General features: G+C 36.7%; 1 protein-coding gene across 1 annotated transcript; it reads right to left on the bottom strand.

Moving 5' to 3' along the window:
• Positions 1-108: 108 nt before the first annotated feature.
• PPP1R42 (protein phosphatase 1 regulatory subunit 42) lies at positions 109-25,454 on the bottom strand. The gene is given in 9 exon segments (XM_041473640.1): positions 109-521; positions 791-1,037; positions 12,551-12,738; positions 13,926-14,054; positions 15,456-15,573; positions 20,613-20,729; positions 23,343-23,481; positions 23,925-24,091; positions 25,326-25,454. Coding segments are annotated over 9 exon segments (1,647 nt in total).
• Positions 25,455-26,486: the final 1,032 nt, after the last annotated feature.

Here is a 26,486-nt window from a genome sequence, read left to right as displayed (position 1 = left end):
CTGTGTCGCACCTGGCCCCCGGGCTCCCCCCTCCAGCCTGGGCGACAGCGACCGCCCCTTCCCGGGCGGGTGGGTCATCAATCACGGAGCTGTCGGGGCGGCATCGCCTCACGCTCCCCTCGACCCCCGCCCTCCCCCGCGCCCGGCCCCGGGTCCGTGCGGGTCCCGCCGCCCCGCGCCGCCGCTCGCCCCGCTCGCGCTGTTTTTCTTGGGATAAAGTAACGGTTTTGCTGGAGGAGAGAAATTTAATCGCTGGGCTGGGAGCTCAGGCGATGCCCTGTTAAAAGCAAGCCCTTTCTCTTCGCTCCGCCGCCGCATCTCCGGCTCGCGGATGTTCCCGGGCGGAGCGGGTTCCCCCGGGCGAGGCTCCGTCCCGCAGCCGCGGGGGGAGCGGGTCGTGGCTGCCCCGGCACCGCTCCGGGGGAGCGGCCCACACGGGATGGAAACACGAACGGGATAAGGCGAGCCCGGGCAGAGAGGGGATTTAACCGGGAACGGGGAGCGATTAAAAATCAGTAACGCTAATGAGAAGGGACAGTCAAAATAAATACCGGGGAATGGAATTAGCCCAGAATAACATTTTGAACGAAGCCGATTGTGCGATAAGAGAGACACAATAAATCAAGCCTCGGGAGCAGTGGAAAAACAAAGTCTGAGCGATTCGTTACCGGGTTTGCAGCCAAGAAAATTAAGGACTTCAAGTTTAGCGATAATTGGAAGTCCCGGGAAGGGACGAGCCCGGTGAGGAGCCGGCGGGGCGGGAGCGGCGCAGAGGGAGCCGGGCACCTGCCTTCAGCCCCGGCCCGGCAGCGCCCGCACAGCGCCCGCCGCAGCCAAGAGCGCGTCCCAGCCAAACCCTCCGGCCCGACAGTTCCACCAGCGCCGCTCCGGAGGGAACGGGCCGGGGCTGCCCGCGGGCGGGACCCGGCCCCGCCCGGCCCCGCCGAGACCCCGCCACGATTTCTGCCCTCTGGCTGACATCCATAGCCCTGAGGAGCCGCCTCCGCCGGGCTGGATGGCAAGGAATACTGTCGGTTCTGAATTTAAGCACTAAATTCTAAGTTCAGTACTTAAATCCATCTGTAAATCTAAGTACTGAAACTGTGCCTCAACGTTTACCTTTGCCTGGTGCTGGCAGCCTCGGTGGGGGTTTTCCTTCAGCCATGAGGAGCTACTCTGACAAAAGCTACTCTTGTCAATATGTACACGGGCGCGACGATGGACTTCACCGGCACCACAGACCATCCTTTGGCCTCCAGGGTGCAAAAGAATGGACACTGCTTCTCTGGAGGACAGTGGAGGAGCCTCCAAGCAGCCCTGCTAAGCCACGTTTTTTTTTGCCTCAGGGTTTCCAGGGCTGCCTCCAGCCCAAGTGAGTGTTGCTGAATCCTTTCTGCAGTCAAAACCTCTTAAAAATGCACTCGACAGACATCCCTCTGCTCAATCAGCCTCTGGGTCTCAAACAAACCGTTCTTGAACATATCTTTAAGCTTGTACTGAAAACACTCTTGACTCTGTGATGTGATGTGGAAGGACTGATCCCAGACTCCCTGGGGAGCAGGGAGATTTGCCTTCCAGCCTCAGTTCCACTGGGGCTCCTCTGTCATCTTGTAAGTGCCAAACACGCCCTGACTGAGACCAGCACACAGCTCTGGGGATCGGCTCTCCCACACCCCAAGGAGGGTTCTCGGTCTGCTGCCCACCCAAAAAATGCCTGCTCAAGGGGGACTTCTCGTCACTAGGCTGTGGGATGCTCAACTATGTCACTGACAGAGAACTTAACAGCAGGTGTTCCAACACTCTGAGACTTCCCAGCCACCCTAACTTAGCAGACTGTGAGTGCTGTGCTCTGCTCTGCTCTGATTGGATTAATGACAGTATTTTTTTTGGAGTTTCCCATTGTACAGAGTTCTGCCTCAGTGCAGGAAATCCAGTGGAAGGCGTTGGAAGAGAAATGGTGGTGGAACTCCCATTGCCATCTTTAGACAATGCCAAATCCACCATACTGCAGAGTGTGATTAGGGAGATTGCACAGTAAGAAACTGAACAGTGTTTGGAGAAACCACTCTGGCTGCTAGACTTGTTACCAAAAAAGGGGTGTTTTAAACACATTTTGAAAACCCGAAGAGATAGAAATGTAGAAATAGTTGTTCTTTGCTCCATCAAGACTTTCTCCCATCAGATGACATCTCCTCTGTTACAAGCACAAAGACATCCAGTGATTATTTTCTTGTACCAACCCACTATTTAAATCTAAAGCTGTAACAAATGGCTGCAGCTGTTTCTTCTTTCCCAGACAAATGACTGAGAATTACTTTTCCTGCCTTACCTTCCACAGTATATCTCAAATCTGAAAACTGCCAGAGTCACAGATTTCCAGTGTGATTTAGGTAAGAAGAATTCTACCAGAGACAGAATGATGTTTTTCCAGGTACACTCTGCTCCCTTTATGTCAAATTAGTTTCTGGCTTTTTGGCTACAATTCAGCACAAACATTCAGGGTATTTCTTTCCAATTTGTTAATTTTCTCCCATTCCTATTTCTGTATAAGGATTTCTCAAGTGTGCTTGCCTGCTGGTATGGTGCAGCAGTTGTTGGTGCTTCTGACAGAAACTAACAGAAACATTGCTTGTCTGAGTAAAACAGCTCCGGCAGGAACCACACACAGATTGTATCTGGTTAGGTCCCACAGATTCCAGCTGTAGCCTGGGAGCAAATCAAAGGCAGGACACAGCCACAGGAGAATAAAAATAAGTTGTAGTTCACAACTTTTGCTTCTTGGGGATATCTTAGCATAATGGATTCCAAATCCAAACAAATATTTTGAAGATTTCTAATTAAATACTTTCCCCCCTTTGTTTCAAATGCCATGTTGATAATGTACTGTAGAACCATAGCATATTCCATAGTTATGTTAAATATGTCATAGTACAGTGAGTCAATACACTTTTTATAACATTTTCTCAGTAGTAATTACTTTAAAAATTACTTTTAAAATATGTATCAGAAGGGCTCCATTCTGGGGGTGTGTATGTGTACAAAAGTGTTAGACCAGGGTATCAAGACTTTCTTAGGACTTTGCTGTAGCTAGACTTCAGTTGCTTGGCTGTGGGATTCTCTCTGTGAAACCCCATGGCACATGTTGCATCGGGAGTAATTAATTCAGGTCTTCAATGTTTTATTTATCATACAAGAAATTAAAATCTTTAATCCAGAAATACTCAGAACCTATGAAAAATATGCCAGGCTCTAGGTGGCTTACACAGCATAACCCACATTAACAAATAGCAACAATCCATTAAATAGTTTTAAATGGGTGTGTGTAAGGCAGAGGGAAGTGTAAGATGCAAAGATAACACCACGATACAGAGATCAGGCAGTGATTTCCTAATGTGCTGCTTTGAGTCAGCAGTCAGCAGCTGACACTGTGAACATGCTCATCAACACTATTGACATTCTTCTTTGGAAATTGCTTAAAGAATCAACCTTTTTTTTAATGTTTGCTTTTTTGTCCTTCTCGACCTGAATATCATTGTGACTACAGATAGAATAAGAATCTTACTAGGTTAGTACTGATTTCAGTAAGGGACTAACAGCTGCACATCTGAGCTTTATTTCATATTTGGAATGTTCTGATTTTGAAGGCAAATGATGCACCAGCCTTATACACTGCTTTGGGCTGGGGTAGAGTTAATTTTCTTCACAGTGGCTGGTATGGGACTGTATTTTGGATTAGTACTGAACACAGGGTTGATAATCCAGATATGTTTTTGTTATTGCTGAGCAGGGCTAACACAGAGATGAGGTCTTTTCTGTTTTCATACTACCATGCTGGTGAGGAGACTGGGGACATGGGGACTGACAACCTGGGACAGGTGACCCCAACCGACCAAAGGAATACTCCATACCGTATGACATCATGTTCAGTACCTGAAGCAGGGGAAGAAGGAGGAAGCAAGGGGATGTTTGGTGTTTGCCTTTCCAAGTAACTACAGCATGTGATGAGCCCCTGGTTTCCTGGCAATGGCTGAACAGCTGTCTGCCCATGGGAAGTGGTGACTAAATTCCTTGGTTTGCTCTGCTTACATGTGTGGCTTTTGCTTTCCCTATTAAAGTGTCTTATATCAACCCTTGAGTTTTCCAGCTTCCTTCCTTTATTCTTTTCCCAATCCCAGTGGGGGGAGTGAGTGGGTGGCTGCGTGGGGATTGGCTGCTGGCTGGGGTTAAACCAGGGCACTTTATCAGAAACATTGGTGCCTCAGTGTTACAGTACCACTCATTCACTATCTTAGCTTTGGAAATCTTGTTCTTTGTAATGAAGATGAAGATCTTGTTACTCAAGGGGAGAATGCATGCAGGAGTTAAATATATTTTAATAATCTCAACCAAATTATCTTTATAAATGTTCACAAAATACACAAAACATTCCATGTAAAAAGACAAATCCTGATTTCATATTCAGGAAAATTTCCTTTCTTATTTCAGACAGGGCCATAAGCACAAGATCCTGAACTGCCATTCACAGAGAGAAACTGCATTAGGAAAGGTCTTTTCCCAGGGGCAATTTGTAATCTGGGCTTTCCTTTCCTTATCTGTAGGATTGGAATTTCCTACATCAGAAGTCTCAAGCATTTATTTAATCACTCAAACTAGTGCAAAGAAGCCAAACAAACAGAATTTGAAGTTAAAATAATGAACGATGCTCCCAATCAAAAAATTAACCAGCACAGACATCATTAATCTTTCCGTGCCTCTGCTAACTGTTCCACATTATTCACCAGAACTTGTAAAAATCCAAATGATGGAAATTATTTTTTAGTACTACAGATCTTCTCAAAAATCATGTGCTAATGGCTTCTTTCTGCTTGAAAGGAGACTGTAGACAGGTGAGGGCTGTTTTTTTCTCTGAAGTAACAAGTGACAGGACAAGAGGAAATGGCCTGAAGTTGCACCAGGGAGGGTTTAGATTGGCTGTTGAGAAAAATTCTTTGTTGGAAGTGTGGTCAAGCATTGGAACAGGCTGTCCAGGGAAATGGTGGAATTACCATCCCTGGAAGTGTTAAAAAATGTGTAGATGTGTGGTTTGGTGTTGACCACACCATGGTTTAGTGGTGAATATGGCAGTGTTAGGTTTACAGCTGGACTGCATGACCTTAGAGGTCTTTTTCCACCTTAATGACTCCATGACTCTACTGTGAACATGCCTCTGCACCACTGCTGAGTACCATATAGGGAAGGAAGCTGCTAGGCAAGGCACTGGCTAAAACCAGTTCATTTCTTGAGCAAGCTTAAGAATTAGGCAAACAGTTTAACCTAGCATGTGCTGATGTTTTTACATGCTTTTGAGACAAAGCACTGCTTCTAAATAAATAGGCAGTCCTCTTATTTTTCCCAATGTTCTTAGAAAGCAGTGTTAAGTTCAACATACCTAATTTTGTCTGGTTTTGAGATTAAAAAGACGCAGACATCTCCAAAAGGACACCAGTATCTTTCTTTGTAAGCTTTGAGGGAGAAAAAGAAAATCAATAATGGCTAAATCTTCACATCCTCTAACTTCTGGCTTTTAGAATTCAAACAATTCTGTCGTTGCTTCAGATTCCTCCTCAACCTACATCAGAGAGATCAGAGGAGACAGGTGAGATCTTCATGTCACAACCACACGAAAGCACCAATTGCTCCCGTTGTCTTTAACACTTCCTGGGAGCACTCAACATTTCTATAAAAATTATAAGCAGTGTTATCAAGTGCTTCTGATTAGAAAAAAAAGATCTTTAACTATTGCAAGGTTATTGGCTATTGCAGAGAAAGCCCTTTTTTTTTTCTAACCAGTGTCAAACTTGGAACCAGAATATTCTGAATTGACAGAATCTGTCTATTTGGGGTATTGTACATCCCTTTATTATAAAATTACTTTTTCCATGGACAAAAATGGTATTAACGTTTTTTTCCTATAAAAATATGTATCAAATACATTCAATTTCCAAGTCCTATAAGAAAAAAAAAATCTTATTAATAATCAAAGCAATTTTTCATATAAATGAAATCAGATAAGAGTCAGTCTTTATTCCAAAATATTTTCCTACAAACTATGTGTAACTGATTATACCAACTTTACTGGACATGCAATCAGTGGTTACTATGGCAGTCTAACATATTAACTCTCCAAGAAAGGAAGAGCTTATGGATTCAAAACTCTTTTTGATTTAAAGTATTAGTCTATTACATGGATCATTTCACAGCTGGCTTGGATTTATCTTGGTTTTGATGCAGCAATTAATTCTGCTCAGAATTAAGAGAACAGAAGGATGTAGTCAGTCATTTCTGTAGTGTCTGGTTACACTGTAGTTTGATTGAAGAGGTAAGGTTCAAATACAACTTTTTTAGCAGTGAATTCCTAGAATTCTTTAAGACCAAGTGACTTGAAATAAAAAAAAAATCACAGTTTTTTTCCTAGAAAAGTAAAAAGTATTTTTTCCAGTTGCAATATATAGCATTTATAATTTTGTGACTGTAAATAACCAGGTTCACATAATTAATAATTTTGCCTCAGAGCTCTGTTAGTTAGGATAGCTACTTTGCACACCACACAGAGAAAAAAAATAAGAAAAACAGGGAAGAGAGCCTTTCAGTTGCACTTAAGTTTTACCAGTTACACTCTAATACAATCACATACTATCCCATATTAACAGATCGCATCTGAATCCTCATCCTGAAAAATCAATGGGCACATCTTGTACACTGACAGTTTTCTGGCTATTTTTCCCCAGTCTATCTCAGAACTTTTGAACTGTATGGCTTTTAAAGCTGTATCACAGGCAGTGCTGTGTACTGCTTTATACCTGCATATAGAAAGAAATAATAGAGCATTAGACAAAACAGGATTTTTTTTTATTTGCTATGGATTAAAAGTTCAAATATGAGCTTTAGATCAGTAACTCAAGCACTGTGTGTTGACATATGTTCTGATCATGGTAATAGCATTATCAAGGGAAGGTATTTGGACAGTGATGTCTAATTTTTTTCCTTTTGGTACTTCTAACACACCAACAGTACTGTGGAAGCTCTAAAAGCATCGGAATCTTTACTGGTAAGGCCTTGTCTCACACCTCTTAGGTCCTAGGAACAGTTTTTGGTGGGAAGAAATTCTACCAACAGTAGATGATGACCGATTTAGGAAGCACGAAGGTAAATCTGACATATCCAAGTCTTTGCAACTGGATTGAATACATCCCAAGGTGTTGGAATTGAATTTGAGGAGGTATAGCTGCTACTAAGGAATTAGTAATTGCAGTGCTGTCCTCCAAAATGTAGTAGCTCCTCTGGCTAGATGAGGGCACAGTGACTGTGTTTTCACCTCAGCTTTGTTAAAGCAGCTGCTTTCAACTTTTCAGAGAGGGGAGTGTACCTGCATAATGTGTGACAGGACACAGGAAGGCAAATATTGAAAGAGTGTTATGTCATTGCAGCAAATTAGATTATTGGAACTGACTTCAACAGAATTATACTGAAATGACAGAATTTATTTATATATTCCTATTCAAGCAGCAGTCTTTATTTTAACCTCAAATTACTTTTTCAAACTCCCATGCAGATATGTATTTTAAAAACCTAAAACCACAGCATTACTTCTTTAACAGTTTTCTAATTAGATTCATATTTTTGTTATTAAAGTGATATTTATAATTTTGTCAGTTACACAATAAAAAATGTGCAATGCTAATACAGCAGACCAAAAATGTTATGAAGTTTTGAAGTTTTATCTCAACAGTATTCTAAAAGTACTGACAACAAAGATCTAAGGATAATAAAAAAATAAATACTACATACTGAATGTTTCATTTATCTAGTTACTATTAGGGTGAGCATATAACACATGAAAAATAGATAGGCAAAGATCTGAGTTTGCTTTTTGTTTACCATCCTAAAATAGTATTTAATTCCTGATACAGTCTCGATGGACCCAGTTACAAGACATTACTCACACTAATATTACTCATTCTGCATTCTGTTTAAAATGTTACTGACTTATGGTTGGACTCAATGATCTTCCAACGTAAAGCATTCTAAATATTCATGTATTTTATGTAGAAGGTTTCAGACAGTCTGGGTTTCAATGTTTTTGAGAGCATCTGACAGCCTGCAGCCCCAGATGTGCCCTGGTAAGTTGCTGGCCACCTACTGGCTGACAAGTCACATGTGCCATTCAGTCTTCTAAATGTCTAGGAAACAGCCCCTATCTCCTGGAAGCGGGAGCAGACTATTGCAAGCAAATGTGCTCCTGACAGATTGCCCATCAAGAATGTGTCTATGCTCTATCTGGTCAGCCAGACATGTAGGAGTATGCATAGTCTAGCTGGCAATCTGCTCACCAGCAAATGTGCTCTCAGCCTGGTTTCAAAGAATGTACTCTTTTCAAGGGCACAGAGGGGCTATCAGTGCACGTGTTCTGCCAGTGCAGTTGAGATCCTTACTCCTCCTCAGCTTTGGGCACAGGCAGCAGCACAGAGAACGGGGGTGGGGAGGCAGGGCACCGGAAAAACGGATGCCTTTTATCACTGCCTTTAGGACACTGGATGACATGGCAGTGTTAAGCACTACAGATTTGGCATATAGTAGACCTACTTCTTCTTGTTTTTTTGTTGTTTTTTTTTTTTTTTAATTATCACTAATGAAAGAAGTTTAGACAGAAGACAATGACATTGTTTGTGTCTTGTATGTTTGTAATGACAGTTACACTTTTGCTTCTGAACAGAGTATGAATGATCATGGGGAGAATCATCCAGCACCATATTCAGCAAGGCTGTAAATATGGATACCAAAAATACCACTAGGCTGCAGATTACTGTAATATTAATTATGTCTCTGCAAAAGTATTTACACTCACTTTTACAGATAGTGCATATTCTCCATTAAAAAAAAAAAAAAAAAAGAAAATAAAAGAAGAAAAAAAAAGGGAACCGGCTGAATTGCCTGCTGAGACCTTACATGGGCCACAGTAACCAGAAACTTCTAATACCCGACCTTCATTCAAATGGCTCTGCTTCAGCAACCCTATTTAATTTCAGAACTTCACTTTATCTCTTTTTCCTTACACTTCATCTAGCATTGTGGTGACTCCTTTCATATCCTATGTCATGGCTGAGCAATTCAACGGCAAGTAAATTCCTTACATTTCTCTTCCACAGCCTTCAGCACTAAATGCTGATTGATACTTTGTAGACCTCACTAAGAAGATGTTTACATTTTCCCTTCAACACCATCACCAAGGAAAGGCAGTGAAACGGGCTGCTGGAAAAGGCACTCCATGTCTGTTCCAAGCATGCTCTCAGCTCTGGCAAAGTGCTCCAGCTGGTATCTCTAACTGTTCAATGCACCTAATTCTGAATACATTTGGAGTGTTTGTAAGCTCTTCACTGCTAAAATCAACTCGAGGGTGCACAGCTAAAACTGCCCTGGTTTATGTCTTAAATCTGTATTTCTCCTTCTCCTGCAGCTAAGACTGAGGATATATTTTATTTTTGAATTTTCAGATGTTTGCTGAAATTGATATTCAGTAAGCAAACAAGAATTAGGTTGCCCAGAGGTAACATATTTCCCCACCTCCCTCTCAAATAAGAGAGCTATATTTTGTAACGTGAAGTGTATGACTACAAAGTTTATGTTTTGGGTATACATATTATAGTCTCAGTACCACTTCACCCCAAAAACCTGTCATAGGCCGCAGGCCGTAATAATTCTATTTATTATAATGCTAGCTAGATTCATATAAACAAAAACCCAGTATACATGCAGAACATGCACATTCATATCTGTTATCAAATATCCATTATCCTGTGTAGATTTCAGACCACACATATCGCCACAACTCAGGGCATTGATAAATATTTAATTAATTAAATACAATGTTCATACAAGCATCTGCCTCAGAAGAGGGAGAACTAACACTGTTCACTGCAAGTTCCTTCCTTTTGGACTAGAACTTGAAATATACATGATGTGCATGGTGGCAGCAGAGTGGCTCATGTTTAGTTGCCACAAAAACAGCATATTTATTACATGCTGACTGTATAATTTAAAGATATTTCCACATTGCTAATCCCATAACATACAATGGAGGGACAAAAGGTGACTTTCCCACCACATTCTGAATTGCTACAAATATCTACCACAATATTTAATTCCTTGAGTAAGGCAATGTGGGCAGAAACTGCTGGTTACAGATTAAGTTTACAACATCAAAATTTCAACAACTTCTCTACTCAGGGAACATTAATAGTGGTGTATCCCATTGGAAGGTATTAGGTATCTTTAAAATAGTTAAGTGATTTGGTTTCTTTTAATTACTTCCTGCCAATATCCATAATTTTCTCTGAATGTCTAAAATTAACTTAAAATTCAATACAAAATTGCTATTGTTTTTATATCATCAAAAAGGGAAGATTAATGACATATTTTAGTAATCTAGTAATAAGTGGGTTTTTTCATTGTTCAAGCTACATGCAATCCTCAGTGGATCTTAGATGTACATTAGAAAGGTATTTAATGCCTATTTTTCAGTTGCCAGGGTCAAACATCACCTAGTATGTATAGGGAAAGAGGAAACATCTGTTGGAATAATTTATTTGACTAACATAGAGGTTAGGATTAAAACCCACTAATTTCTTTGGTCCGATACTGAATTTCAATTAAACAATGCAGGTATTTGTTCAGTTTGAAAAAAATTCCTTCCTTTACTTGTGAGCACATTCATGTATATCCCTAATTAGTGAATCTGGCAAGGGAATACTATGATTTGTCATTTTTTCATATCTGCATAAGCTTTGAGAATGAATATTTCTATTTTTTGACGTTTTGGGTGTTTTTTTTCCCAATATATGTTCTAAAGAATTCACAAAACTTTAAAACTCTGGTTTCTATGGAATTCCTCTACTAAGAAGATTAGACTACATCTCAGGATCAGTGACTACATGTGAAATTGTAAGGTACAGCAACCTTCAGCATCTAAAAGTCCCATTTAGAAGTTTTTAGAAAATATTAAATGCATGTCATCTGACTGCAGTTTCTTCTAACCTTTCTGTGAAATCAGACTAAAATTTTCTAGATTTACAGTAAAAAAAAATCACTTAAATTGTTTAATTTACAAAAGTAAATTAATAAAAATATAGACATTTTATTTCAATCAAGTAAGGAAGGTGCTCTCTTTGCCTTTCTAGGGTCGAAAGGGATTTCAACAGAGCCATGATTGTATTCCAGATTTTTAATACTGAGAAAATATTTGCCAAGCAAAGAAGTTCAACAACTGGACAGCTTTTTACCATTGTAAAGCAGAATCAGAATGCTTTGTCTCAAAGGGAATAGCAGAAGGTCTTACAGGAGAAAAGATATTGTACATGCATGTTCCATTCTTTTTTAGGACTAAGGGGAATGGTAAATGCAAAACACAGTTTTACTCAGCCTGGCCCAAAAGACAGGATGCTAATAGAGATGACATGCAAGGTGACAGAACACTGAGCATGTGGACAAACCCATCTTACAATAGAATTTTAAAAATCCCAACATTTATATGGCATGAGTATTAGTCTGTATCCCTTTAAATTTCAGAAGCCTGAGTTATTCACTGGAAAATAATAGTTTAAAACTAACAATATTAGTTTTTATAATAATGAGTACATTGTTCCTGCAGTTCTTGTTTTTAACTGCTCCACTTCTTTGTGCTTTCTGAGAAAGAAAAAAAGTTCAATAACAGGTACATATATGACAAATTCAGTTTCTCTTTTAGACCAGAATATATGCCATATGATAAACAGAAATTATTATTTGAAAGAGAGCAGCTTTGTGATTTGCAATTCTTCTTCCCTTCTCAACAGAAAGGCAGCTATTTTTAATCAGAACAAATAATCAGAATAAACAATGCTCATAGAATGGAAAGTGGTAAGGTGCCAAAAATAAAATAGCATTAAATGTTGCTCAGTTAAATTGTCAAACATACTAATAAATTCTAACTTGAATGTAAAATAGAATACTACATTTACTAATTTAATTACAAAAAAACCCCACCCATGCCAGTTGCATGCATTTATTTATTTTATCGACAGCATTGTATAAATTATGTAGGTTTTTTTGTTCAGCTGATAAGTAATAAAACTATTAGGATAAAAATAACATTAAAAATCTGGAAGGAGTGATATTAGGTCCCAAATACTTAACTGTACTATTGCCACAGGTGAAACTGGACCATGGCTGTTAGAAGTAAACTGTAATGATGAAAACTAATTGTTTCTCCTCCAGATAATTCCATCCACAGAATCACCCTTCACCAGTGGTCCTCACACCTTAACTTACTTCTGAGAATTAACTTCAACATTATTTTACCTTTGTGGAAAATGATTACAATAAAATGCATATGACAGAAACCAGTAACATTAAAGTTACTGCTATTAGCTAGTCCACCGATTTGTAACCAGAAACTGAAATATATTATCCTGTCTCTCAAAGAAATAAAGACAATAAATATAACATGGTTAAAAAATTATTTCAGACAAGCAGTAACCAACTTAATTAAAAGGAAGTTGTTTGAGAAACACACCTGAGTTTACATCTGACTTCTTCTTTCACGGATTCTTGGCAGAGGTTTTCTTTCAACTTTCTGCTTGTGAGCCAAATCTAAAAAATCTGTGTTTTCTTTCACAGAGTGAGTGGGGCGAAAAGGAACTGTGACTAAAGCTGCTTCTAAGTCAGCTGCAGAAAAAAAAAGAAAAAAGGATTAATTCAATATCCCAAGTCAAACCATATATATTCAGTGTGATTGATCACAAGGTTCCAATATATCTTGTTACAGAAAACAGTGTAATGAACCTTAAGGTATGATATCTCAAATTTGAGAATGGAAAACTTTTCCATTCCATTTTGAGAATGGAAAACTTTAAATGGAATTACAGAAGGTGCTGCAAACACTGAGGAAGGTGAATATTAAAACAGGTATTCCCATTCAGCTAAAGTTATTTGAAAGGGAGTAAATTCAATGAGATAGCACTTCCTTATATCAGTAGTTTTTCAGATGCCACTTAGATGTGGCTTCCAAACAATGAGCAGACTCCAATTATTTTAGGGCTGGTGCTGGCAGGCAGAACATCAGCCTTCATGTCTTCAAAAATACTGTATTAATTTATCTTCTGAAAGCAGCAGTGTAAGTGCCCCCAATTTTATTTTATAAATATGGAAATTCAAACCATTTTGAATAATTTCAAGTTAAATGTCTGTATCCAAGTCCTGCAAGACAGCAAGACATGCTGTTAAGTCATTTATGCTTTAACCTGCAGTCAACTCTGTAACAACCACCACCTTCCCACCATTTAAAAAAACCAGCAGAGTTTATTTCAGGTTTTCCTTGAGTTTCAAAACTAATTTGTTTTCCCACTTGAAGAACAGGTTGCCTTTAAACCTCAAAAAGGGTTTAAGGCTTTTGTACCTCCCAGACATTTTTTTTCTTTCCAAGTTAAAACTTGGACTTCTGCTAGACATGCATCTTGCAAAGGCCTTTAAAGGACTGACAATATACAGAGATCAAAAAAGTATAAGCAAATAGATTTTAAAAGTCTGATATATTTTATGCATATTTATTCTAGAATGTCTAATGTTTTTAAAATATGAAAGTAAATGTGAATATTTACACAATCAAAATGCACTAGCTACCCCTTTCCATAATTCTGGGAGTTTGGGGTGTGAGGAAAAAAAAAAACTATATATGAACTAGTGCTAAAATTAAATTTTATATTTGAAAAGCTCAATTTCTACTCAAATCTTTTGGACTCATCACTGGTACAAGTGTCCAATAAACAATTCTTTGTATATTTTTTTTTTTTGCTGTAATTTTATGATTTCTGTAAGTTTTAAATAAGCATGAAATAATTGATTAGTTTGCTTACAAAATTCTACATGGGCTGCATGTTCATCAGTCATTCTTTCATTGCTATTTTTCCTAGCAGCTCTAGAGGCTTTCCAATTAATTAAGAAACGTCTTTCCATTTCTTGAATTTCTTTCCCATCCAGGGATTCTGCAAAAGAGAACATTTTCTGTAATACAAAGTGAACTAAAGGACTATACAAAGCTGTAGGTAATGTGTATTGGCTCTATATTTATTCTCTTCAAGTCTTTTTTTCTTTTTCTGGGATTTTGGTAAAGAAAAGAATACCCAATAAAGACTGATATTCACATTCAAGCTGCAAGAGAGAGTTAATATGTCTTAATTACAAAAAAAATCTACAGTTTTTATAAATTTCAAAGGTAATATACATATTTCATGTTTGGTTAACATGCAAGACTTTCTAGAACATTCTGCAGAAAAGTTAAGCTCTTACACAGGGTATAGATAGATGCAGAAATCCAGGTGGAGAGGGAAACAGCACATCTTAGCAATCAAGGAATTCTATTGATCATGGAGACAGTCACACAGATTTGCCTCTCTAAGGTTAACTTTACTCACTTAGGTACCATAAACCTTATGCTCTATGACTCATTGGTTGCATCTGCATTTTTGAGTCAGCCCAAATGAAATACCTCTTGTGGCCACAAATTTAGGTTGCATTAGTACTGTCCTAAGGCACTGTTATTTTCATTGTGCAGATAGGCTTTTTCTTTTTCTAAATGGCCAATATTTTGTGCTCTGAGAAAAACCAAGCTCTGCAATTATAGCTTTAAAAATAATTGCCACCTTTACCCAAAAAAAGGAAAAAATTAGCATTTTTTTTTACTTATTTCTACAGTATAAATATTTAGATATAGAAGAATCAGTTTCTTCCTTTCATGCTAAAATTTTATGCACAATAATAATAAAAACTGCACCATAAGGGTTAAGATTAACAAATACACTCACAACATAAGTGTGAACTGCTTATAAGTTTAAGGATGAACGTTATGTGGCAAATTCAAACACAGTACGGTGGGGATCTGCACAACTGGCACTGTACAACAAAAACTCTTTAGCAACTACTACAAATTAGGGGAATAGATAAAACTGATCTTTGAAAATCTGTTTCACAACATCTGGAATATGAACACAAAAAACTGTGTTGTAACAATCTCACCAATCATCTATTATAAAACAAATTATTATTACGACTAATATCAAACAAGATGGCTTGTAAAGCTGATTACACAAGCTTTAATTTTTAATTTTTTAATTAAAGAATTAAATAATTTAAAATAATTACATATATAATTAAAGAAATAATTTAAATAATTATCTGAATAAAATAATTTTAAATTATTTTTTAATCATTAAATTTTTTTTTAAATTTATGTAGCTTTCTACATAAATTTAAAATTCATGTTTTGACATAAATATCTATAGCAGTAATTGTGCTTATATGCATAGTGCTACTCAAGAACAATTAATTTTTCAGTTGTTTCCTAAAAGAATGGGGGTTATGGGTGGGCTATTGATTTAATTTTTTACCTAAAGTCAGTGACTGTACTATAATCCTATCCTTGTACTTTGGTTTTTGGCAGATGGGGTTTCCTGTAAGATCTATTCTGCGTAGCTTTGTCCATTTTTTTAATACAACCTCCAAATCCTGCAATTGAAACAATAACAGAACAATGTGATTGTGTTTCCCCCTCCAGAGTAAAATTCAACAGTAATGTGATTTGTTCAGCCAGGCCCAAATCCTGCACACAGAAATATCTTCAATGAGACTATTCACATGTATTATGCACATTAATAATGTGCATTTTCAAACAGACTGGTTCACAGCATCCCCTGAATATATCAAAATTGCACAGAAGAAACAATGATGTTGGAAGATGCTGAATTTTTAAGGATACAGTAATGCCAGCTGTGGAAAATTACCACTTCAAGACCACTGATAAGCACCCAAAGCCTAGGAACTACCAATGAAAAAATTCGTATTATACACAATGTCTGTTAATGCACCTCCAAGGTCTCACAGAGCCTTTAAGAGTATCAGTGTGGGGAAGAATAAATACTTTACAGAGATAAAGTACAGACTAAAAAAAAAAAGCTAAAAATCATGCAATCCACAGTGGACTGCTTCTCTCTTTATATATATGTAGAACTGTATTTTACATGAGAAACAGTAATCCCCCCTTACCTAACTGTGGGTGGTCAGTTACAGTATTGGCCTACACAGTGAAATTAGTGAAATATACCTTTCTCCATCTCTATTTCTGTCTGGTTACCCAGGGGCAGTATGACCTAGATGAAACTACTCTGTCTTTTAAATACAATAAATTCAAGTTGAAAACATGTAAAGTTTATCTGATTGGTCCTTTCTACTCAGACACCTTATTTTCTGAAACACTTTCTTTCCAAAATTTCATTTAACTTTCATTCTTGACAGGTTTTCCTTGTATGTGTGAAAAGCTTAAGGAGGGATTCAAGACATAGGTAGAAATAGGAGAGAGGATTTATGTTCTACTGTTGTAATTATTTGGAAAATTCTACTGATCATGCTGTGATGGATTCTAAACTGCAGAGTGTGTAAAATTTTGTAGCTTGATGCCAACAATGAAGTCTCTAACAATGTAGATATCTCTCAGCTCCTTCAAATTTAGAAAATTGCATGGGTAACACAAGCAGGGAGAATTCTGCTTTTGCTGACTTATCTCCCTCAGTAGAAAATCCTCTTTGAAATATTTTATCAGTTATATAATATATGTTTAGAAAAATCATGTGGAAGAGAAAGTGGCAGCACAGCCTCATACCTCCAAATCATACAATTTTTAGTCTATCTATGATGATGGTGATATCATCTATTGTTATTCAGTGATAAAAATGTATTTTTAGAAAACTAGAGAGCAAAAGTCTGGTTCTGTGATGATCAAAATGGATAAAACAATGCAAGAAACTCTGAGGACTAGTCCACATGAAGAAATGTTAATAATTCTCGTAATGGTATTCAGCAAAGCTTAATCAATAAGTATCAGGATAGAAACATGATAACCCCCATAGTTTAGGTGCTAACACTTAATCACAAACAAAATTCAGGGGCAAAATATTTTAGGCTAGACTTACTAAAAAAAATAATTTAGCAAGTATATTTATTTATCCTTACCTAAGCATTCAGATACTATAATTGAAGTCTATAATGTGTTCTAGATTTCATTAGAAAGAATTTTTCCAAGTAATAGTTTTGCAACACAAAGTTGTCTATTAGTGAAAGAAAATGTATACAGTTTAACTTTGATGAATGTATACAGAGTCCTGTAGATTTTTGTTAGCTGTTACTTACTTGATAAATGACCCTGAACATGCTTACTCCAGTGTATGTTTATCTAAGAGCACACTAATCCTGTGCTGAAATATGATTACCCTTTCGATACGCTCTAGTTGTTCATTGCCTTCCTGTCTCTAATAAAGTGCTTTCACTTCCCAGCCTTTCAATAAGCTGTACTAAAGGGACCAGACACTCTTCTGGGCAGGCTCCGTTTGATAAATGATCATGTCATGCTATCACTTTGAGGTCTGCTACAAAATACTGACGAGCAAATTATATTCCATTGGGGAGGGTGGAGAGGGGGAAGGGTAAGTGCCTGAGTAGGCAGCTGTAGTGCTGGCAATAACTTTCTTACCAATTAACAGTGGCCATTTAAGAATTGGTATTTGACCAGTATGCTCCAGTTTTTATTGGAAACGTCTAATCCAACTGCCCCAGCTATATCTACAGACAGCCATTTGTCACCAGTTTGATTACCTGTCATAATCTATTTGAGAAAATCTATAATTTTTCTCTTGTTCCTGACTCAATTCTAAAGCGAATAAATTCATCTTTTGTGATATCCTCTTGTCATAATCAATACTGGGCAGAGGTTGAATAAATTAAAGACTTGGGAAATACAGATTTTTCCAAGTATTTCTAGCTATATTTTTTTCTATCTATCCAAAGACTCACAACTCATAATATTTCCAAAACGAATGAACTTAATAAATAAATTATATTCTGGCTTTTTGTAAAAAGAAATAATTGTGGGGTTTTTTTAATAGACATAGTGTTTTAAAAAATTTCCTTAATTCCAACCCAAATACACTGTGGTCTAGAATACCTTGTGATCCCGACTAAAGCAAACCAGAACCTCAAGACAATGAATAAATGAAGTAGCGAGCAATAGAAAACAAATAAAAGCCACTTCTATGAAAATCAATTATATTCTTGATAACTGACCTGAGACATACTTTTTGCATGTGGTAGCTAGTCATAGTTATTTTGCATGAATTCAGAAAAATTACTTGATTTTCATCTGTCTACTGTTCAGACTGAATTATATAAACTTCAGTCGAATGAAACAAGGCCATATGCCTTGATATCTGTTAATTATGTTAACAAAGCCCTGTATTAGCCAAGACCTTAAGTGCTTGAATTTATTGAATTTATTAGTCCTAATTTTCAACTATGCTGAAATCAAAGTGGCATAGGTAAGAAAGCAAAGGAATATGGGTTTTCATAATAAAGTGAAAAAACTGAGAAAAATGTTTAAATATAAAATAATTATACACAAATGTGAGAAAAGTCTACATAAGATTGTATTTCATATATTTCTTAAGCCCTTCATATTTTTCTCTTTCTCAAAGATTCCATGTTATTCCTGCAGTTCACCAGACCTGCTCAGACACAGGTAGCTCCTCTACAGCTTCTCTTCCCACCAGGTGAAGCACAGCTGGGTACAAAGCTCTGCAACACTTCCCTGTCATGCGGCACTGCCACTATCTCTGATCAATGCCAGACATTCCTGGGGAAGTTCTTGATGGCAGTGATGGCAAAGCAAGAAAGGGAAAACGGGATGTAGTGCTTTTGGCATGTATACAGGTATACATCAGAGTTTTGATAAGAGAGGGGCAAGAGGGAGGAGAAGGGAGGAAGCTCATGTGGGAATGAAAGAGCCTTTGCTGCATGTAACAAGTTCAGCCAGTAGAACCAATTAAGTGTATAAAACTGTATACCTCTAAAATCCTTGCAGTTTTCACAGCTGTAGAATAATGTATGCCATGTAATCATGAAATTCAAGGATGCAAAAAATATTGAAATATACTCAAAACTTCCCTCATCTATTCTTTGAACAGTCAGTGGCTGTCTATGATTGTTCTCCTGCTAGATGTGCACTGTGAGCTAAAGCCTCTTACACAGAGTTAAAACTGACTTTTTAAAAAATACGTTTCATGGCTTACTGCTTTTTTCAACAGTTTGGTTTTTATTTATTTAATAATTTATATTAGTGATAAGTAGAGCTTACCAAAATGTAATCCCTTAAAACTCAGTAATTGTAGCTGGAAAGCTGGATATCCACCTGCATTACACTGTATATTAAACACATTTGATACATTCATTAATTTTACAGGTCTGCAAATATATGAATAGAAACACCTTCCCTGTTCCATATATTTCAAAACTTGGAGATTGTATAGAAAACACACAGAACAGTCACTTTCAAAATATACTGGAGCTTAATATGAGTTTAATAGATAGCAAACTCAAATGCTAATTGTATCATTTTTCAACAGCTGTGACTATATAACATAGAAATCTTCAGGTCTAACTGGTTTGGGTATATGTAACTCTGGTTTTCCTGATGATTAAATAATGATATTTAATAAAGAATAAATAACATATACACAGTTACTGAATAATGCAGTCATTTTGTCCTCTCCTCATTCTGTTTCAGGGGATACTGGTTTTTCTTCTAAGATACTGAAAATTCTGTCTCCAAACTGGTATCCTCATTCTTAAAATTAATTGGTTCTTTGGCTACGACAATTTTCTTTTAAGAGCATCACAACAGAAGTATATTTTATTTATAAGAAAGAAAGAGCCAATATAATTTTTTTGTAATATGTTTTATTCAGAAATTGATTCCTTTTAAAAAGGGAATATTTGGGGAGATTGCCTATTCGAAAAAAGCTCTTTGCTATTTTGATGCAACCAACATATTCAATGTGAATTTAATTACTCAGCAAAAGCCTACATGAATTGTATTTTGATGTAAATTCAATCACAACTGCCAGTCAGGACTTGAAATACAAAGCATTAATGGTTCTATAGTAAAAAAGAAGAGCATCACTCAACATTTTTTAATATTATAGTGTAAAAAAATGAAGAGTCCAAATAGAGTAAATTCATCTAGATAACTGATAAGTTATGCATACAAAATACTGCAATCTCCTCATTAGTACAGAGAATTGCCAAATTCTCTCAACAATCTGTTAAAAATATGTCATGTTCTCAGAAGTAATAAGAATAGTTATTTTAATAATTACTAACCAAAGAAAGTTAACTTTACTAAGGAAATAAAATGTTTATGCAAACCAGAAATGAAAGAGTTTATTTCAATCAAGACTTTGTCTTGGTGATTTGCGTTACTATTTAAGCCAATTCATTTCAGTATTAATTAATAAATGTATAAATTTTTACATCCTAGGTAAATGCTTCTCCATTTTTAGTCTCAGTAAGATTTTTATATGAGAAAAGACAGCATGCTTGACAAGCCAGATTTAGTAACTGCAGAAGTAAAATTTCTTTTTACTTACATATTTAGTGATAAAGATGACTGTGACTAATTCCTGAACACCCATACTTAATATAACAAATATTTACTTTAATACCTTCATATGTTTAAGTCGGTTGTCGACTGCTTTAAGATAAGAAAGATTTTCCAAAACTGCCAGTTCTTCTAATTCATCAATGTTGTTATTGCTGATATTCAATACAGACAAAGATTTCTGAAGGAAGAAAAGCAGAAAAAGAAATATTTTTTTCATACCATGTATGAGTCAAGTTGTAAATTATTACAGAAAATTATCTTAAAAGATGAACAAACATATGAAGAAGAAACATGCAAACACCACCTCCACACACCATACAGATTGTTCTATGTTGGAGTTCCACCTTGTCCTAAAACGTAATTTATTTTGAAGTGAAACCAAAATAAGACTGTTTCTCAATTATTTCAGAAATTCTTAGTAAATACAGAAATTTTGGGTTTTTTAAAACACATTCAAATTCCTTACAGAGTTCTGCAAGTGCTACAAACTTTTGAAGTATGAAACATACATTGAAACTGACTGCATTTTTATAGAATCATAGAATGGTTTGGGTTGAAAGGGACCTTAAAGATCATCTAGTTCCAGCCCCCTGCCATGAGCAGGGACACCCTTCCACGAGACCAGGTTGTTCAGAGCTTCATCCAACCTGGCCTTGAACACTTCCAGGGATGGGGCATCCACAGCTTCTCTGTGCAGTCTGTTCCAGTGTCTCACCACAGTCACAAGCAGCGAATTTCTTCCTAATAGCTAATCTAAACCTGCCCTTGATCAGTTTCAGGCCATTATCCTGTGTCCTATCACAACACACCCTTGTAAAAAGTGCCTCTCCAGCTTTCTTATAAGCCCCCATTGGGTACGGGAATGGTGATATAAGGTGTCCTTGGAACCTTCTCTTCTCCAGGCTGAACAACCCCCACTCTCTCAGCCTGTATTTACAGGAGAGGTGCTCCAGGCCTTTGATCCTCTCTGTGGCCCTCTCTGGTCTTGCTCCAGCAGGTCCATGTTCTTCTTGTACTGTGGGCCCCAAGACTGCAGCTGAACTGCAGAGCTGAAGCCCATATGTGCTACCCACACAGTCTCATTTAACAGCTGGACTACACTGCTTTTCTCCCAGGCCTGATCCTCCAAACCTCTGGGTATCCATACCTCTGATCCTTACCCCTTCTCTGGAACACTACTGAGCCACATATTGCACTTTGCCATTTGTAACAGACAATAGTTATAGAGATCTTTACATTTTAGATAAAAATCTAAATGTGTTTTAGGTGTTTATCTCAGGAAATACTAATGTAGTTTCACATAAAAGGAAAAAGTTTATATCTCTAGAAAATGACTAATCCAATGAGTTTAGAATTATACAAGATATAAGACTTACCATTATTTGGAAATCTCTGTTTCAGCAGTTTATACAGGAAAACTAACCCCCTTCAAAAATTTGACCAAGATCTACATTGCAGGCGGAAATTATCAGTATCATCCTGATAAACACTGCTCATAAACTTAATCTTCTCAGTCAGATTCATGACATTGTCATCATCCAAACATTTGCCTGTGGTACACACAGAGCTATATGGCTTCAGGATTTTCTCTCTTTTATCTCTGACACCATTAAAAGAGCCAGAAACTGATTAAGAAATAAAAAGTGATGCCTTAAAAAGGCTCCAAACACTTAGCACTTAAAGGATAAAATAGAATATTTTTTCATTTAGCCTCCACAAAGATGTTGCGTAATCAAGAATGCAAAGTTGTTTCACAGAAAACAAAACAAACCTCACATCAAAAGGCCTTAAATAAAATCTACAAAGAACAAAATCTAGACCAGGCTGCTGAAAAACACGGAAGAATTTATTATACATTATTATCCTGGGAAGATTACAGCTGTAAAACTTCCCTTTACTTTGATAATTTCTCCAATATAGAAGGAACAAAGTACAAATGCTCTCACAGTAATGACTCATTTCTATTAAAGAAAAACAGCAATGCATGTCTTGGATTACATAATCTCAAAACAGGAAAAAAAATAGAGCTAGGTCAAATATTTATGATATACATGTGAACAAAAGAACTCACTTTTTAGTGAGTTTTTCATCTTCACAAAAAAAGGCTTATCAAGCCCTGACTACACTAGGGGAGATACAGCAAGAGGAATTTTTACAGTGCAGAACTACATCCATTAGCAAATAAATCCTACTTTTTAACCTCTTCAACTATATGTTTTATGAGCAATTAACATGTTGAAAGACAACTTCAAAGAGATTTCCTGAACTCTTGACATAACACAACATAGAAGAACTGCAGAACTAAACTGGAATGCTTTTGATTGTGTTGTTCTTTATATCCAGGAAGAAAAATCTGTTTGTGCCTTTTTTTTTTTTGCATTCCCTTTTTCTACAGAATACAACACGCAGTAAATAAACAACTATACCAATCAAATCACTGAAATATCAATAAACTAATTCACTACAAATGAAACAGACTAAGAAAATTAAGTGATAAATTCCAACCCCTTTTTTAGTTAATTCACATTCTGTTGGTATAGGGCATCCACATACATCCTTATTTCCTCTCTCTCTTGATTCTCATTTTCATCCTTCGTAATGAAAAAAAGATGAAGTAGAATTTGCTGGATGCCTTATAAGAGAAATAGGTTGGGAGTCTCTTGGCAGAATTTGAAATAATGCCACCAATTGGCAAAGGAGGAAAACACAGAATGATCAACTCCTAATAATTTCTCCTAAAAATACTGATCTCCTGATAATTGGCTCATTTTAATTCTCAAAATATACTTACTGCCAGGGAGTTAAGAGATACTGGATCAAACAGGAGCTTTTCACCAACAGGGAGATGTTGACTTTCAATATGTAGCTCCCTCAGCTCTCCTACTTTATCTAAACCCTCTACTACAGTGATATAGTTGCCTCCTAAATACCTACAGAATAGAACACAAAATAGATTTAATATCCTTTGAAAGTAAGAGCAAACACAAGGCTTCAATATATGGAGAAAAATATTTTCCAAGTATTATTGAATAATATTTGGAAATTATGATAGATAAAGTAAATAACCTAGCATACAAGTAGAATATACACTTAACTGATTCAAGCAGTTTTTTGCAGCTTCATCTACTGCTGTTATTATTAATATTACTAGACTGAAAAAATAAAATAATTTAAATGCAAATATATATGTCAAGATGGTATGTCATTACTTTTACCATAGAACGTCTCATTAAAAAAAATAAGCAATTACTTCTATTTGAAAAGCAAAATTTAAGAGCTGAAAGGACTTTAATGGCTACATAATTAAAAAAAATTCTTAAGTGTCATAAATATTCTTTTTACTAGTAAAATGAATACATTATTTTCAACTTACAATTTTTCAAGTTTTTTCAGCGATGAGAGATTTTCTATACTTGAAATACGATTGTTCTGAAGGTAAAGGTGCGTTATGTTTGAAGCAAAGTTCAAGTTCTGGATTTGGTTGATTTGGTTATCATATAAATACAGAACTCTCAGATTTTTACAGAAAGAGAGGTCACCCTGAAATAAAAAATAACATGCTACTTAATGTTCAGTCACTGCCTGCTTCTGGAAGCTGTTGATTGTTCTCGTAATTAAGTTCTGATGCATGATTTATAAGTTTTCACCTTTAGTAAACATTTCTTAAAACTATTTTTCCTAGAAACCAGAGTTATTATATATTGTCAGTTATCTACAGATTAAAGACTGAAATCTGTCATTACTATTTTGCCCTACAGAATCTGAGGACTACCAGCAGAATCTGAGGTATCACCAGCAAATACACCACATCCAGTGTGACTTCATTCCCATCCCTGTCTTCATCAGGGATTCATCATCAGATGAATCCATTAGTCAGATAGATTTCAGAAAAGCACAATTTTTTGTATAGTTGTCTCCATTAAACTGCACTGATGTAACTGGAAACCAGTTCTTGGCAAAGAATTATTGGTTTTTACAAAACCTTGAACTTCAATCTGTTTTAATATATTTTTGAACTCAAGTTTACACTCAAATGTTGAGTTTCTTTGAACATATTCCTATGAAACAACTAAAAGACCACTTGCCATGAAAGTTTCTTTGCTGTGGCAGCTGATGAAGCAGACCTCATCAAATGGACTGATCCAGTTACTGACTCCCTATGGCTGTGCATAGGAGGGGGCTGAATTAACCCATGTGTTTGCAGGATCTGTTCACACAGAACAAGCAATTTCTTCTTGACTGAAATCACACTTTTAGAGCAGAAATTCACCACATTCAACAATGCAGTTGTCGGGGCTCAGCAGTTTCAAAATTTACTCAGTATCTTGAGGGGATCTGAATTAACTCAGAACTTATTGAAATCTGCATACATTTCCTATTATTAAACTCAGAGGAAGGAGGACTGGGTTAAGTTTGCAGGTTTAGTCTTTGAAAATGAAAAGCTCGTGGTTTATTTTTTAAATGAGTAAGCCCCAGGGAGCAATTAAAAAAAAAGTATATTTTTAACTGGGCTAATTTGAAAAAGCCACTACACCAGTCCAAATTTGTTAACCTCACTCGGGTTATTTCCTGTTCCTGAACTCTCCTTTCCTTTCTCAGACTTCCTCTGAAATTTAAGGAATAAATCACAGATAGATTGAAAAGATTGTGCTGTGAATTAACAAATTTGTACAACTTGGCTTTCCTTGTTTGTCTCTCCAACACCTCATCATAACAGTAACTACAAAACATTAGAGTAGCCAGTTTAAAAGGAATAATAAAAATTAAATCTTACAATTGAATCTATATTTTTATCTGACAAATTCAGATGAGTTAATTTTTGCAGATATTGTCCAAAATCCTCTTCAGAACGATTCTTGTGACTGGCATTTTTAGCAATTAGGTCCATTGTTAGTCGAACCATGGTTCTGTAATAGGTCAAGCTGCTCTACTGCTTCTTTTAATACTGTATTCCACGTGCTCTTCTAAGTAGTATTACAGAATGCCTTAAAAACAAGAAGGAAAATGTTATACTACTTGTATCCCAGATCTTCAACAAAGCTTTCATGTGTACTTCAAATCTGACATATCCTCACCAATGTCTTTTTCATTTACAGTGATACTATGTTGCTTATAAAATCCTACCCCTTTTATTGCTGATATTTTATCAAGTTTTTGGTGTATTAATAAATATTTAAAACATTTTTTCTATTTGATTTGTTGATTCAGTTTGCTTAAGAATATTATATCCTAGTTTTTGTCTTTTTCAAGGAATATGAGCACAATGCTCCACAGCAGGCATAATTCTCACACAGAGTAGTTAGTTAATGGAAGCTCATAATGTGATTATAAATCAGAAAATACAGGAGACTCTATAACAGGTTTTACAGGCTGTGAGAGGTGGTATTAAGCTACAGGACTCATTATATATCTGCACAGCACTTTTGTCATGCACACAACTGCATGTTCTGCACTGTCAAAAACTGTGAGTTTTTCCCACTAAGGCATACTATAGAGGCTCCCACAACAATACCAACTTTTTTTCTTCCAAACTCTGGCTCATATAAGTGAGCTTTTAAACGACAGAATGGGGGAGAGGGAAGAAGGCAAACAGCTAATCTTGAACAGGATGCATAAACGATCTGGGGATAAAGACATAGTGACTCAGAATAGAAAGGTCACCTATTTAGCCAGTAAATATACCAATGTATATTATGTATTATAGCTTAGACACAAAAGCCCCACAGTAGTGTATCAGAACAACAGAGGAGACAGCAAAAAGCATCCCAGTGCTAAACCTGGCACAGAGAATCCTGCCTGCCAGCATTACAATGAGGAGAAATTGAAGAAAAGCCAAGATCGAGGCTGTGAAGGCAGAAGAAACTTCCTTTCTTAGTAAACAAATCTGAAGCTCAGTAGCTTTCCTTTATCCATATGGGATTTGCTTTTAACTTTT

The sequence above is a fragment of the Pyrgilauda ruficollis genome, unplaced genomic scaffold (assembly GCF_017590135.1).
Source record: "Pyrgilauda ruficollis isolate IOZ18807 unplaced genomic scaffold, ASM1759013v1 scaffold30, whole genome shotgun sequence".
Lineage (NCBI taxonomy): Eukaryota > Metazoa > Chordata > Aves > Passeriformes > Passeridae > Pyrgilauda > Pyrgilauda ruficollis.
This window is presented reverse-complemented; position numbering and strand designations above follow the sequence as displayed.